The following is a 14,667-nucleotide window of genomic DNA, read 5'->3' as shown; positions in this document are numbered from 1 at the left end:
TGAGAACACTGAGAGACCCTGATCTCCTGTTGTTGGCAGTTTGTCTTGAGAGACATGACGTAAAACAGTGCTCAGACTACCACCATGCTTAATCTTATGCTTTGGGTCCCGAAAGTCCTCCAAAGGCCTTATGTTTAAGGATTAGTCCCCAAACTGTGGCATTATCGGGAAGTGGTTGCCCTTTTATCAGGTGAGACTAAGGACAAATTATTTGTTTCCTTGGAATGGATCTTGGAAGGGCGTAGTGAATGGTACCCTGAATCCTCCCTCTCTTTCACTCCTTGGCTGCCATCATGTAGCAGCTCCTGTGTGCTGCCTTGGCACGGGTCCAAAAGCCGTGGGACCAAGGGGCCATGGACTGAGCGTCCTAAACTGTGAGCCAAAATTAAGCCTGACCTTTTTTTTTTTTTTAACTTGATTCTCTCTCAGGCATTTTGCCACAGCGACAGGAAACTGATTAGAACACTTACGAAAGACTGCACCCAGATCTGGCTGGAGTTGGCCGTTCACTAAACAACAGGGGGTGGGTACTGATAAAGTCCTTCTAAGCTTTGTGCTTCCGTATCCAGCAATGTTATTAATAGTAACACTATTGCATGTGTCATTTGTCTTGTGGATGAAACAAAATAACCTACCAAAAGCAGTTTCAAGCATGAAGGGTTTGTTTTGAGTCACAGTCCAAAGGTACAGTCTATTACGTTAGGGGGAAGTTACAGCAACACCGACTTCAGGTGGCTAGCGGGTCACACAACACTTTCAGTCAGGAAGCAGAGCATCGTGCGTGCTGGCACTCAGACAGCGGTTCCCTTTGTATGCAGTCTGGGAAATCCAGCCAATGGAGTGGTGGGACTCGCATTTAGGGCGAGTCTTCTTGCCTCCCTCAGTTGATGTAGTCTAGACATTCCCTCACAGATGTGCCCAGGGGTACATTTTCACGACTATTCTGGATCCCAATTCACTCAACATCACACTCAGTATCACAACTACCTTTCCAGGGGTCTTATGAATCCTGGCCAGCTTAATGGCTGCCAAGCTTGCAGCTCAGTGGCTGGTATGCAATAAGCATGAAGAAAGAGATGGCCTTGTAAATAAACTTTCTCTGCGACTGCTTGTCATAAAGGCAGATTCTGGCAGGGAGACCTCTTCTTGATGGAAAGAGTTCCTGAGGTAAGAGCTGAGGACTTAGGTACAGAGGCCCCAGATTTAATTTAAACTCCGTCTCTAAGCTGGGCAAGCCCTTTCTCTTTCCCAGAGTCTGTCCTTTCTATAAGACAGGGGTAGGGATCATATTCCATTACCACCAGCAAAGTGATTTAGTTAGTGACACATTCTCAGGCACAGAGCTATAGACAGCCATGCTGGAGGTGAGAGACTTGACCTTGTGGCCTCTGAGATGCTGTCTCCAGTTGCCTTGTTGGCTCGTCAGGAAGGAGGACCATGTGGGTGAGGCTGGATTGGAGGAGAGGGTTCTGAGATAGGACCAGAAGCCAAGGTTCTGAGAAGCAGGGACCTAAGTAAACACTTGTGTAAGACCTGACTTTACTGTTTCTACAGACCTCATGCAAGTGCCGAGGCCCTTCCCAGCTCACGTTTCACTACGGGGTGTGTTGATTTAAGCTGCCTTCATTAAATCTTGTTCTTGGTGCCAGACACTCATATCACAGAGGAGGCAGGGTTTTCTCCTAGAAGGTGGCAGACATGGCCATCTTTGTCAACCCATCAACCTGCAGTCTGTACCTCTGATGGTCCAAGGATTGTGTAGGATGAGCCCACTGGCCTGTGGCTCCTGATGAAGACTGGGCAGTATCTGTGCCTACCTCATGTGCCAGAGAGCAGGAAGCACAGGCAGCACTGTGCCGGGTCTGTAAGGAAGTTGAATGTAGGAGAAAACTCAGGGCTGAAAGGGTTAAGCCACTTGCTGAAGCTGCTCAGGGGCAACAAGACTTTGCATTACTGCTCTGTAACAGAGGCCACAGCTATCTAGCGAGGTCCCTGAACACGAACTTCTCGGCTGCAGTGGGTTCAGGCAATGAGGCATCTATCTCTCGCTTGGCTTCACGGATAGTTTTTGAATGGCTTCTCTCAGTGGAAGTAGCCTTGGAAGTGAGGTTACAGAAAGATATCACATGCTTAATCTGTGGTGATCATTGCTATCTGTGTGCACGCTGACTTAATTTACTGATGACATAGCCCACGCAGATACGTATTAGTGCCTCTGTATTTTTAGACAAGGGAACTGAAGTAAAGTTAAGTGCCCTGCTGATGTCTCACAGTAGCCTGTAGCAGAACTACTGGCTTCCAGAGCTGAAGTGACAGTGGAGGAGACTACTCACATTCACACATGTACACACACACACACACACACACACACACACACACACACACACAGACATATACATTCTCTCACACATACATATACACACATGCATGTATGCACATACATTCTCTCTCACACACACATGCCTGCATGCATGCACATACACACTCTCACACATATAAACATACACACATGCACATACATACACACTCATACACAGCCACATACATAAACGCACATATAGATACAAAGACACATGCACATACACATGCACACGCACACACACACACACACACACACACACACACACACAGAGCGAGAGAGAGTGAGAGAGAGCGAATGAGCCATGGAAGCTGGAGATGGTGGTGAGCACAGACAGAGTCCTCTGCATACTTGTACTAAGACCTAGGGTGGACATCACTCATCTTAACACACACTGAGTCAGGACATGAGAGTCAGACGCCAGCCCTGGGTTCAAGGTTTAGCTCACTCTGTCTCCATTTATTTTGGTTTAATGAGGTGATATAACTGGTCTAAAATTATAATAACTAAGTAACATGGCCAGGATTTGAACCCAGGTCTACCTGCCTCAGGGTTTCTTCCCAGCACAGGACTCTCCTATGTCATTCTGCATGAGTCCATATACATGTCTAATATCAGCTATGTCCATCAGGGATGGACCTATGGATAAGGAGGATGAGATAAAATGAATCTATTCAGTCTTTTTCAGGAGAGAGAGAGAGAGAGAGAGAGAGAGAGAGAGAGAGAGAGAGAGAGAGAGAGAAATACTGTGGGTCTGCACATGTGTGATGGTGGTACACACACACACACACACACACACACACACACACACACACACGCATGTGAATACACACAGAGGTCAGAGATCCACAGTGGCTTTCTCACTTGATAGCTTTCAAAGTTTATTTTTTGAGACAAGATTTCTAACTGAACCTGGAGCTCACCGGTTCTGCTGGACTGGCTGGCTAGAGGACCCTTGGGATCCACCTGTCTACACCCCCTCTGCCCAGTGCCGGAGTTACAGATTCATAATGGAGCACCTGGCATTTTACATGAGTGCTGGGGATTGACTTCAAATCCTCATGCTTGCACAGCGTTTGCCTACTGAGCCATCTCCTAACCCCCTTTCTCTCGCTTTTGTCATCATCGTATCCGCAGTCAACTGAGGAGTACTCAGAAAGCTCAGCCAAAGCTATCCCTGCCTCCCCCAGGCTGTGGAATTTCATTGGGGATTAACAGTGCAAGGCGCAGGTTATAGACCCGTCGTAAATTAGCTTTTCGGTCACATAATGAACAATACAAGGCAGCGTGGCTTTAAGAGGACCATTTATTATATTGCAATAAACAGAGCTATATAAAGAGAACTATTCCTGAGACTCTGCACATCTGTGCTCACAATCATGTCTTTACGTGAGCTTTGCAAACAGGGATAAAAGTCCAATTTAGACAGTGCATTGAACAGCAATTCTCCATTCAGCAGGAAAGGTTTTGTAAAGGCATGAATGCTGCATAGGTCTCATTTTAGAAAAAGGTCATAGCCATCTCTCTTGATCATGATCAGAACTGTTAATCTATACCATAATGAGATGATTTGAGCTTTGCTGTGTGGGGTGGTTGGTTGGACAGTGATTTGAGGTAAGTCTTCTCTCTCCACTTCCCAGAATGCATGCACTATGAGGCAGGCATTTTCTTATCTCTCTGTCACATCTAATTAAAAATAGTACCCATTACATAGTAGGCATGTTAAAGTGTGCTGTAAATTGGAAAGGGGGTGCTGATTACTTTCTTTCAAGGGCTTTGTATGGAGTAAATGAGTTGTTAGATGTGAATAAAAGCCATTGGTAAGAATACTGTGCAAGGTAGTTCACATGAATTAGTTCTCTAATCCGCATCTATTGGGGGTCTAAACGGGATGTTCATAGAGGGTTGCTAACAGCATTATTCTCTCTAAAACCAGATGCCCTGGTCATGTGCCTGTCCGCCCACCCATCTGTCTGTCAATCCATCCATCTATCCAACCATCCATCCGTCTATCCATCTACCTGTCTGTCTGTCTATCCATCCATCCATCCATCCATCCATCCATCCATCCATCCATCCATCCATCCATCCATCTGTTCATCCATTTGTTTTTACCAAACAGGTAGGTCAGGCCTATACTGAGTCCTGGGGCTATATCCACTAACAGACACATTTGACACATCACATCTATGGTAATTATTGTCCAGTATAGCATAAGCCAGAAAGGAATTGGGGGCAGTTTGCAGAGGACCCTAAAATCCACACTGAGTTTATCTTTCATTCTGAGGAAAGGACAAAACTAAACAGACAGCTCTCCCATAACCCCTATTTCCTGCAGCTCTTTCAGGATCCCTTGTGGCCTTGCACAAGGCAAGTCTCAGTAAAATACATTGGAATCATAGGAGCCACTGTCAGTATCGATAAATGATGCTATCATTTAAAGTTGAAATGTTCCTCACAGGCTCTAATGCTGCACACCCCGCCCTCGACTGCTGCTGCTGCTTCTGGATCTTCTAGAAACCTTGAGAGGTGGAACACGGATGGAGGTAGCAGGTCACTGCTGTGGTTTGAATGTGAAGGGTCTGCCATAGGCACGGGCGTTTGACTCCTATGCTCTGAGCCAGCGGTGCTGTTTGAGCAGGTAGTGGAGCCTCCAAGAGGTAGAGCCTCAATGAGGTAGTGGGTGGGTCCTGTGGGTTTATAAACTGCTCCCACTTCCTGTGTAGGCTTCCTGACTGTGGTATTTTGTCACAGCAATCGGGCAGGTAATCAACACTGCCACTATGGACATACCCTGTGAGTATCGCGGCCCTGCCCCCTCCTGCCTCTTGCTGTTTCTCGGCCATCATGAGGTAAAGACCTTCTCCCATCACATACTCCAACCATCATGATGGTGTGCCTTAAGCAATCCTGGAAAGAACCTTCTGAAACTGTGATCTGACATGAATCTTTCCTCCTTTAATTCATTCTCTTATTATTCTGATTAGAGCTTCACAGAAATGCCCGATACAATATAGTTTAGAATCCCAAGGCTGAACAAGGGGAGGGCATAATGTTTTAATTGTCTGCTCACTAAGAGGAGAGGCATCAACGACTAGAAGGGAAGGGCCAGGAAGAGGACGTGAGTCTGCACATGAGGAGCCTGCAGTTAGGTGCCTGAGAGCAGGCCACACAATGTAATAGTTGAACCCTCCCTCCACCCACGCCAAACCCTTTCCCTTCCATATTTACCAATGGAACAGTCGTGTCCAGTCCAGCTTGGGTCACAGTTGCAGAGCCCGGTGTCTGGGAGGAAGGTTCCGTGGCCTGAGCACTGGTCCAAGCACGTGGCCCTGGGTGTCTCGCAGTTGGTGCCTCCCCATCCCACAGAGCAGTGGCACTCGCCTCTCACACAGACACCCCTACTGGAGCACGTGGGGTCCATGCAGTCCACTGTGACGGAAGGAAGATGGTACAGTGAGACAGCAGAGTGAGACCCTTGGGAAGGACCACACTATCAAAGTGATCTGTCCACTTGGAGAGGTTTCAGGTTCAGTAAAGAACAGGACTTCGGTGAATGGTGGACCTGAGTTCCCAGTTCTCCAAGACTGTTTCCTCACCTGAAAATGTGGCTACAAGTCCCTGCTCTTTGGCTTGTGAGGTGAGTTGAGTATAAACATCCTTTAAGCACCAGCATGGCGCCCAGAACCTACCATGTTTGCAAAAACTGCAGTGAGGGAGGAAGAGTCTCAGATGGGGAAACCGGGGCTCAGAAGGTCACACAGATGAATTCTACCAGAAAGGATTTCCCTCTCATTTGTATGTGTGTATGCACCCAATCATGCATATGTGTGTGTTTGTCTGTGTGTGTATGTACACATTTATGTGTGTGCATCATGTACAAGGATTAAGATGTTGGATGCCTTTCTCTACTGTTTTCTGCCTTATTGTACTGACAGGATTCTTTATTAAATGGAAGCTCTGAGCTTTCTAACTATGAAACAGATGGTCAACAATCCCTATCTGTCATGTTGCTACAAGGATCCACCAGAGACAGTGAGGGTCAGAAGAGACTATATGAACTATAGTATTACAGAGGGCTATTTTTCCATCCTCTCAGGACTTTGAGTAGTGCAGCTTATGCAAACTATGGGATTATCTATAGTTCAAATACTCAAGTCAACTAACTAATTTCATTTATAATCCAGAATATTTGACTTTTGGGAAACCTGGTCTGGGTATAAAAGAGTCACAGGCAAGAGAGAGCATTCTGGAATGTTTGTTTTGAGGACCAGACTGTGAAGATGGATCTTTTGTCATTTTTAAAGTAATTTTACTTGGCGATCTCAGTGGTAAGTGAGAAGGCCAAGGGGCTGGGAATAAGTAACTGCTAAAACCACAGTAATGACACCAGCAAACACTGTCATTCATTTAGAAGCTTGTCTGAGCCACACTTTGCTGTTAAGCGTTTTATGTAGCTCTATTTAATCTATTCTTTCCATTAAATAATTTTTCCGAGGCAGCACAGAAGGAATTCACATCTCAGCCTCCCTCTCCTGTCTAGATGGCTTGCTATTTTCTCTTATAATCTGACTGGTTCAAAAATACATTTGCGCATATATGCTCACATAAACACATGAAGTGGTTTAAAATTAGAAACCAAATCAAAACAGGGAAAGAAGCAGGACAATGCAGGGAATTAATAAAGCCCAACGAAGGCAAATGACTCTTCCCTCATGGTCTCCAGACACCATTTAGCAACGGCTAAAGCATGGCCTGCCGAAGTTCAGGTAATTAAAAATAATGAAGACAGCAGCAGTGATAAATTCTCCTGACGGGCCTCAGATCCCGGAACCACAGAAGGATTATTCCAGCCCATCGGGCTACTGCAGTAACTCCCTTGGTTCGGAGGGCTTTCCAACTTGACAGGAACCAACTAGGTGATTCCTAGCCAGAGACCTGGGAAAGCATTTCCCATCCTGTGAGTGCCTGACCGCAGCCAGACCCTGCTTCTGAGGACCCCAGCCCTCAGTGTGGATCCTGTACATATCAACGCTCGTTTGCAGGCTGGGATGGCATCGGCTTTGGTGGGATGTACTTGTCATCGAAGGCCTGTCCTTCCACACACAGAGGGACCCAGGAACCAGCAAAGGGAACCCCACAGTCTCAGGAGTAAAAAGGCTAAGATGAGCTAAGGAGAGGTCACCTCTTTTTAAGGCGGCTGGTCTTCAGGTTTCCAGGTAACCTGACAAGCATAGGGGAGCTCACAGAGTTCCGCATGACAGGAGCAAGGAGCTCCCAGTGCCCTGGCTAGACCTGACAAACTCACTGAATGCCATTGGCCTTAGCCCTGATCTTCAACCGGGGGCCTTTATCTGTGCTACAGTGGTGCCCTGCCAAACAGGCTCTGAGTGGCCTGGCTCTGCCCCCTCCTGGGCCTGTGGGTGACAGGAGTTCCAAGAAAGGAGAAAGCTGTCTTCTTCCCTCACACTGAGACAGCCTCATGAACGTGGGTTATCTCTTGGGAGCTATGTGTAATGCAGGAAGTATCGGCATGCCTGTGGGGGGGTGGGGGGGAGGTGGGCTAACTTCGTTTAGATTCTTTCTAGAAGGGATGCCAGGCTGTCCCCTTTTCCTCTTTCACAGAGCCAAAATTCCTTGCAGAAGCTTAGCTCATTAATGAACCATGATGCCCACATGGTCAGGCTGCAAACACAGGCTCCCCCACCCCTACCCCCAAACCTCCATGCTTCAGTGACCACACAAGCCATTAGATGCCCTTCAGGACGGAGTAGGCTTACTTTTCACTACAAAAGATCTAAGTTTGCGCTCTCCTGCCCCTCCCCTAAGTTCCCTTCAAGCCTCCTGCCCTTGCCTCCTTTCAGGCTTTAAAAAATATGGAGCCATAAACTTCAGAAGGAAGAGGGAGGAAAAAAAGCAAGCTTGTTAGCTGATGTTTTATAAATGGGAAACCCGTTAGCAGCGGAGCCCAGGGAGGAGGGTGAGGAGGAGGGAGCCCCCCACAAAAAACATTATTATAAACATGAGACTGTACAAACACGTTTTAGCAGAGAAAGAAGAAATAATAAAAGACATCGGTCCCAGATGGCTCTCTTCAGAAAGGAGAGCGGGAGGAAAAACACTTCATTTCAAATAGATAACGTAAATCAAAGTTCTAAACGTTACTTTTTTCCCTCTTTGAAAAATATCCCCCAGCTCTGGGGCACTGTCCAGTGTTCTTCTGTCTGGAGAATACCACGCGGACATGGCACAGGTGAAACAGCCCACTGTTCTAATAGGAGTCTCTCCTTCTAGACCCTTCTGCATAGGGGGTTCATCTCAAGTGATTAGAAGAAAGGGAAATCAAGGAAGATCCTTGCGCCCCAAGTAGGAAAAGCCAGGTCCTTGTGTTCTGCAGGCTGCCACCTTCAATAACTACTGCCATCCCCCAAGCTGAGGGGTCTGCGTCAGCACTCGCTGGCTCATTGGGGTCTGCGTCGGCACTCGCTGACTCACTGGAGGGCCATGGGTAACAGAGACAGGAAGTGCCTTTCAGACATTGATCCCGCCTGGCTTCTTACTTTAGGCCTGTTAACATTCTCTCTTTTAAGAGAAAATGGTGCTGTAAATGAAGGCTCTCTGTCAAATACTAAACAGGTTTAAATGACTAGCCTTCCTAGGAACCTCTGTCCCGCTGGGGAAGGAGCCAGGGTTCTGGCGGGTAGAAAATAGGAGGTGATAGAAAGTGTATACATTGCCCGTCAGCTGCAAATGGTGAAGTCCATCCATTTCCAGACCCTGGATGAAGGAGGGTGACGCTTGACCGTCCCCGGAATAACGTTACTGATATAAGAGCCACATTTATGGAGCATTTACTAGGTGTCAGCCACTGAGCTAAGTGCTTGATATGGGCTATTTAGTTCAGTCCTCACAGTGGCCCCCTGGGGAAGGTAGCCTTGCTTTATGGAGGAGACTGAGCTAGGACTCAGAGCTATATCTGATTTCAAAACAGGAATCTTTGAAAGCTGTTCCAGAGAGTAGGCTGGCCTCTACCTCAGAGGCAGCCTGGAAGAATCTTACCTTCCTCACAGCTCTCGCCCTTGTAGCCAGGGTTACAGATGCAGGTGCCCATGATACAGGTGCCATGGCTGCTGCAGGCCACGTCGATGCACTGGTTGGTAGGCACGTCGCACTCCGCACCCTTCCAGCCACTGTGGCACAGGCACCTGCCCTTCATGTACTGGCCGTTCCCGCTGCACAGCACGGGGCAGGATGCTAGGAGAGAGTACCAAAAACCTGGGTGAATCACTTCCCCACACCCTGACATTGGTCTCTGTTCTCTTCTCCCCTCCCCTTGATTGATTGGTAGTAAACACCCCTGCCTACCCATCACCCACTTCCCCCTGCATTGCTTCATTTCAGCTCAAACACCTCTGGAGTTGGAAGAGAGGGTGTGTGATGCAGGGCCAAGGGCCAAGGGCTATCATGGGTACTGCTGTTTTCTCCAGCCACCCTCTGATTCAGTTGGAGCGCCCTAGCTGCTAGGAGCTTTAGAGAGGAAGCTGCCATCTGTTTCTTATTATCACTAGAAAAGACAGTATCTGGGGCTTCTGGCTGCCTGCGTTGCACTCTCCTGATAGCGCTCTGTTGTTACCATCCCCCCATTCCCCCATCCCCCCATGCCCACCTCACCCCTGCCACGGTAAATACCACTAATTGTTGTCTTTAACCCTGGCAGGTCTCTGCCTCCCTGGTCCTTCAGGTTCCCCATTCCAGCCTCTTACATCACAGTGCTTCAGCAAAAAGAGCTGAGCCCAACTTTGAAGTACCTTTCCATTCTGTCTCTTAGCATAGAGGTTTTGTGATCATCTCTGTGAAGGAATCTAGCTAAAAATAAGCTATGTTGCATTGTGCCACGAGAGCTCACCTGTCTCACTGAGATACAATGAGGCTGTCTTTATACACGACTCTTAACTTGAAGTGCGTGCGTGCGTCTGAGATGAGATGGTAATTCTCCTCAGAAGGAATGACTTGGCTCTCTCTGCACTACCTTCCCCGGGCCCCACCTGGTATCTTTTCTTTTTAGAGCACTCAGCAGGCAGTCGCTGTGGTTCCCAGGGCTGCCAACTTGGCAGTCTCAAGGCAAGCCTATTTCATAGTCGCTAAAGTAGGTGGAGTCCCCAGTGCTAACCTGGGGAGGATTTGTAGGGTGCTATTCCCTTGGCCTCGGAAATCATTTCTGACTTCCGTTCTTGGATTCCACAAGCCTTAGACTTGGGTCCTACCCCATCTCATCTCATCACCTTTCTCAGGGGATCTTCCTCCTGCCCAGCTGAGACAGCCACATTTGACCCTGACTCCAGGCATCCTGATGCTGTTTTGTCACAGTTGGTTTACTCTCTCAGGACGGCCCGAGAGCTGCAGGTCTGCTTAGCAGCCGGCTAAGCCTAGTACTCAGCACAGGACGAACTCAGAAGAAGCCAGAGAGAGGCCTCTGAGTAGGGAGATGGAGAAACCTAGACAGGAGGCCATTTGGGGTTTTCTGTGGGGAACACCAAATTCTCAGGACCACAGATCTCAGGAAGTTTCCCTTCCCAGAGCACACAGTAGGTCTCAGGTAGCCTTCGGGTCATCTCAGAATTTGTTGCTGTCTTTAGCAGTGTATAAGCTGAAGGTAGCATTAGGGTATGGTCTGACCGAGAGGAGATGCCAGGCTTCCAGGCCCTTCTGCTGGTGTCGTGGCTGAGACCTGCCTGTGTTATACAGAAGTGGAGAGGCCCCATATGCTTCCAGTCCACAGGCCAGAGAGGAGGGGCTTGGGAGGTGCTTGACAAAGGCTGATGGTCTCTTTAGAGAGGGACTCAGCTTCTCAAAGGGTCCCTCACTGCCACCCTCAGTACCTCATCAAGGGACACAGTACTTCCAGTCCTGACCTGTTTGTGTGTGTGTTGTCCACAGAGGAATAAAAGAGACTGATAGAACTTGGCTCTACCTGCCAACTGCCTTGAACTGGAGAATGGCTCTTGGAGTACTCCCTGGGCATAGGAGGAGGCAGCTTGAGTCCTAAGTTTCCTCTGAGACGTGTACAGCAGCTGGCTGTAGGGGCTGGGAAGTAGCTACCGTTACCGAGATGCTCATGCGAATGCTTACCTCGGCCACAGTCGGGGCCCAGAAAACCCAGGAAGCAGTGGCAGGTCCCGGAAATGCAGTCACCGTTACCATAGCAGTTGCTGGGGCAGTTCTCCACTGATTCTGGAAGAGAGGAGTGAGAGCTGGAAGTGGAGACGGCTTCCTGCTACAGAGCTCAGGGTCACACATCCACACAGGACCCAAGTATCCAGGGTGACTTTGAATCTGCTTTGTAGTGAAAGGTAGCTTTGAAGTCTGTATCCTCCTGTCTCAGCCTTGGGGGTACAGGGGTGTATAACCGTAACCTATTTCATGCACTGCTGAGGATGGAACCCAGGGCTATGTGCGTGGTAGGCATGCATTCTACCTACCGAGTCACGTCGTTAGCCTCCGAGCATTTATAGATCAATGTACCTTCTCTGTGTGTGTGTGTGTGTGTGTGTGTGTGTGTGTGTGTGTGTGTGTGTGTGTTAGTGCTGCAGCTAAGCACAGTTGGGAGGAAGTGGTATGGCCTGTGAATGGTGGCTATCTTTAGTTCTGTTCCATGAATGCACAGATGTGCCTTCTTCCAGCTCTCCTCCCAGGGCCCCACCCCTCTCTGGCTGGGTCTTCTATGGCAGTCTGTGGGTGGCCGCTGAGCATCCTCTACTCTCTGATTTATTCACCCGACAGCCTGATTGATCTCTGCGGTGTGAACCTGGTGCTGTTACTCTGCTAATAAGAGCTCTTCAATAGCCCTCACTGGCTGCGTGAGAAATCCATGCTCTGTCGAAAGGCATATATACCTTTTCTCCTCTTCCCACTCAGCCCCACGCTCAGCCACAGAGAGGGTCTGCTACTTCCTCTGATTCCCTGAGTCCCCCTGACAAATACTCTGTTCTGTGTTAATGTGTCAAGGAAGCACAACGGGTTGCAGAAAGATGTTAATAAAAATGTAAGCAATTTATTGTTCTAGTTACTTAATGAGTATCTACAGAAGTCGTCGTTTGTCAACACTGGGGGATACAGAACAAAGGAGATACCACTGTGCCTGGAATACCTGTGGGGCCTGTGGATCCATGAACCTCTCTGACGTCACTGGTACCAAAACTGACAAGTGTATGTGTGGCTGTTCGTTAGAGAGAAGAATCAGGCAAGGGAGATAAAACAAGGCGGGCCGCGGTTACTAGGCACAGAATTGGAACCCAGGGTTTCGGACTCCAAGCTTAGCATCCTTCCATGATGCCATACTCTTCAGACCCTGTAGGAATTCATGCCACAGCAGAAGCCACGGGTCTGAAGCAATGTCCTGGGGGTGAGGGTAGGGGTGGGGGGTGGGTGGAGAAATGAGGGAAGGGCAGAGAAATCTAGAACTTTCCGAGGTTAAAGGGTCCCGAGATGCCATCAAGCTCAATGTGCTCACTTAACAGAAAGGAAACTGAGAGGACGGGCATCGGCTTCCCCAAGGTCACAGAGTGAGCTGGGAAGGCCGGGAGTACAAAAGAATTAAGGAGTCAATTCACAGGTCGTAGCTCACAGGAATCCATTAAGAGTCCAAGACTGGGGCGATGCAGAGATGGCTCAGTGGTTAAGGGCATGTAGTAGTAGTGTTGTGGAGGACTACTGCTTAGTTCCTAGCACTCACACACGCTCACAACTGCTTGCCGCTGCAGCTCCCGGGGATCTGATGCCCTCTTCTGGCCTCCAAAGGTACTGCACCTATGTACACACCCTCTGCATAAATTATTTAAAATACTCTTAAAATGAATAACTAAATGAGAAAAGAACATCTATAAAAGAGACATTGCCATTTCAGACTTGGACAGGACAAGTGACTTGTCAGCTGGTCAGCGGCATGGAAAAGAGACAAGGTTCTCCCTGAGGATAAGGGGACGGTCAATGGGAGGGATGTTTCCTCCAGCTCTGGTGCAGGAGCCCAGCACAGGGAGGCAGAGGGCTGGTTTCTGGGTCTCCTTGTGCTCTGCAATGGCTGGGGCCATGGCCTTGGGTCTTCCCTTTCCTGTCTTCTCATTACTGTGCTCATTCTCCCCATATATGACCCTGTTTTCAACTTCTGTTCCTTCTACCAGAGCTAATAATAAAGCCACGATCTCTGAGAAGGCTTCTTGGCAGCGTAAGCAGGCCAAGTCCTCATTGCTATGGAAACACCATATCGTCAACTTTGCTGACTACGAACCTTAAGTTTAGAAGTGGACTTTATTCATTTGGGTATTTAGCCTGGAATCTAAGCCGCAGGAGGGCCTCAGCCTACTCTTGATGCTACCGCTGGAAGCCTTCACTAGATGGTTTGCTTCCCATTCTAAATTGCTTCAGTTCAGTCCTTCTCAGCCAGAGGCACAGGGCATCCCTCTTAATAAACGCCGACCACAAGCTGTATTTCAGCAGGGTCTGCATGCAGACGACCCCCGTACGCTTTCTAGACTCTGATTTACGAAGTCTACAAGACACAAAGCTGCTTCTCACCTCCCAAAAGTCCTTCATAGTGGCCGAGTTGAGGAAAGCATAATTTCCTGGGACTTGGTATATGTCAGCTGCTAAATCTGACGGAACAGAAGCCTGGGTGCTCAAGAATTTGTCCTGGGCTGTTAGTTTGGGGGAAGGCATAGTTTTAAGAAACAGAAAATACTCTGAAGATGGCAATGTGTAAGGGAAGGAGCCATCTGGAGAATATTTGCTTTTGATAAGATGTTTATGTGAATAGAATTTCTTCCATAGAGAGGCCCTTTAGCTAACTTGGGGTCCACATGAGATCCCGTGAATATGAGGCTGGAGAGACAGGTCAGTGGTTAAGGGCACGTGATGCTCTTGCTGAGCTCAGCTCCCAGCATCTGCGTGGTGGCTTAACCATCTGCTAACTCCGGTTCTAGGGAATCTGATGCTCTCTTCTGGCTTCTGCGGGCACTGTATGAATGCAGTACCCACACAGGGAGACAAAACATTCACACACATTTTTTAAAATGCAGTTTTTCTTTAAAAAGGTTAAGATCCACTGACCACCTCGATATCTCTATGCTAGACTCTGGGTTAGAAGTGATCATCACAGACTCTTGAGAAGTGTGACCTTCATTCCATACACCTGGTGTATGTTCCCAGTCAGAGTTGGGCGAGTCTCTGCCCTGCCTTCCTTCCGCTCTGCTTCAAGTTCACACTCCAGCTGCTTTGGCTTAGCAGACGGAGCACCTTCCAATCTGCTTGAGCTG

The 14,667-nt window shown here is 48.4% G+C and overlaps 1 protein-coding gene across 5 annotated transcripts in view; it reads right to left on the bottom strand.

Annotated features, from left to right (window-relative positions):
- Tenm4 (teneurin transmembrane protein 4) overlaps window positions 1-14,667 on the bottom strand; it is a 477,470-nt gene that overhangs the window by 122,075 nt on the left and 340,728 nt on the right. For all 5 annotated transcript variants that reach the window (XM_032892953.1, XM_032892955.1, XM_032892951.1 and 2 more), the window contains 3 exons: window positions 11,489-11,590; window positions 9,419-9,613; window positions 5,591-5,791 (listed from right to left, as the gene is read on the bottom strand). In XM_032892953.1, the coding sequence (XP_032748844.1) occupies window positions 5,591-5,791; window positions 9,419-9,613; window positions 11,489-11,590 (498 nt within the window). The remainder of the gene's footprint in view (window positions 1-5,590; window positions 5,792-9,418; window positions 9,614-11,488; window positions 11,591-14,667) is intronic.

Source organism: Rattus rattus, chromosome 2 (assembly GCF_011064425.1).
Source record: "Rattus rattus isolate New Zealand chromosome 2, Rrattus_CSIRO_v1, whole genome shotgun sequence".
Lineage (NCBI taxonomy): Eukaryota > Metazoa > Chordata > Mammalia > Rodentia > Muridae > Rattus > Rattus rattus.
Note: the sequence above shows the minus strand (reverse complement) of the source record. Positions and strands in the feature narration are given on the sequence as shown.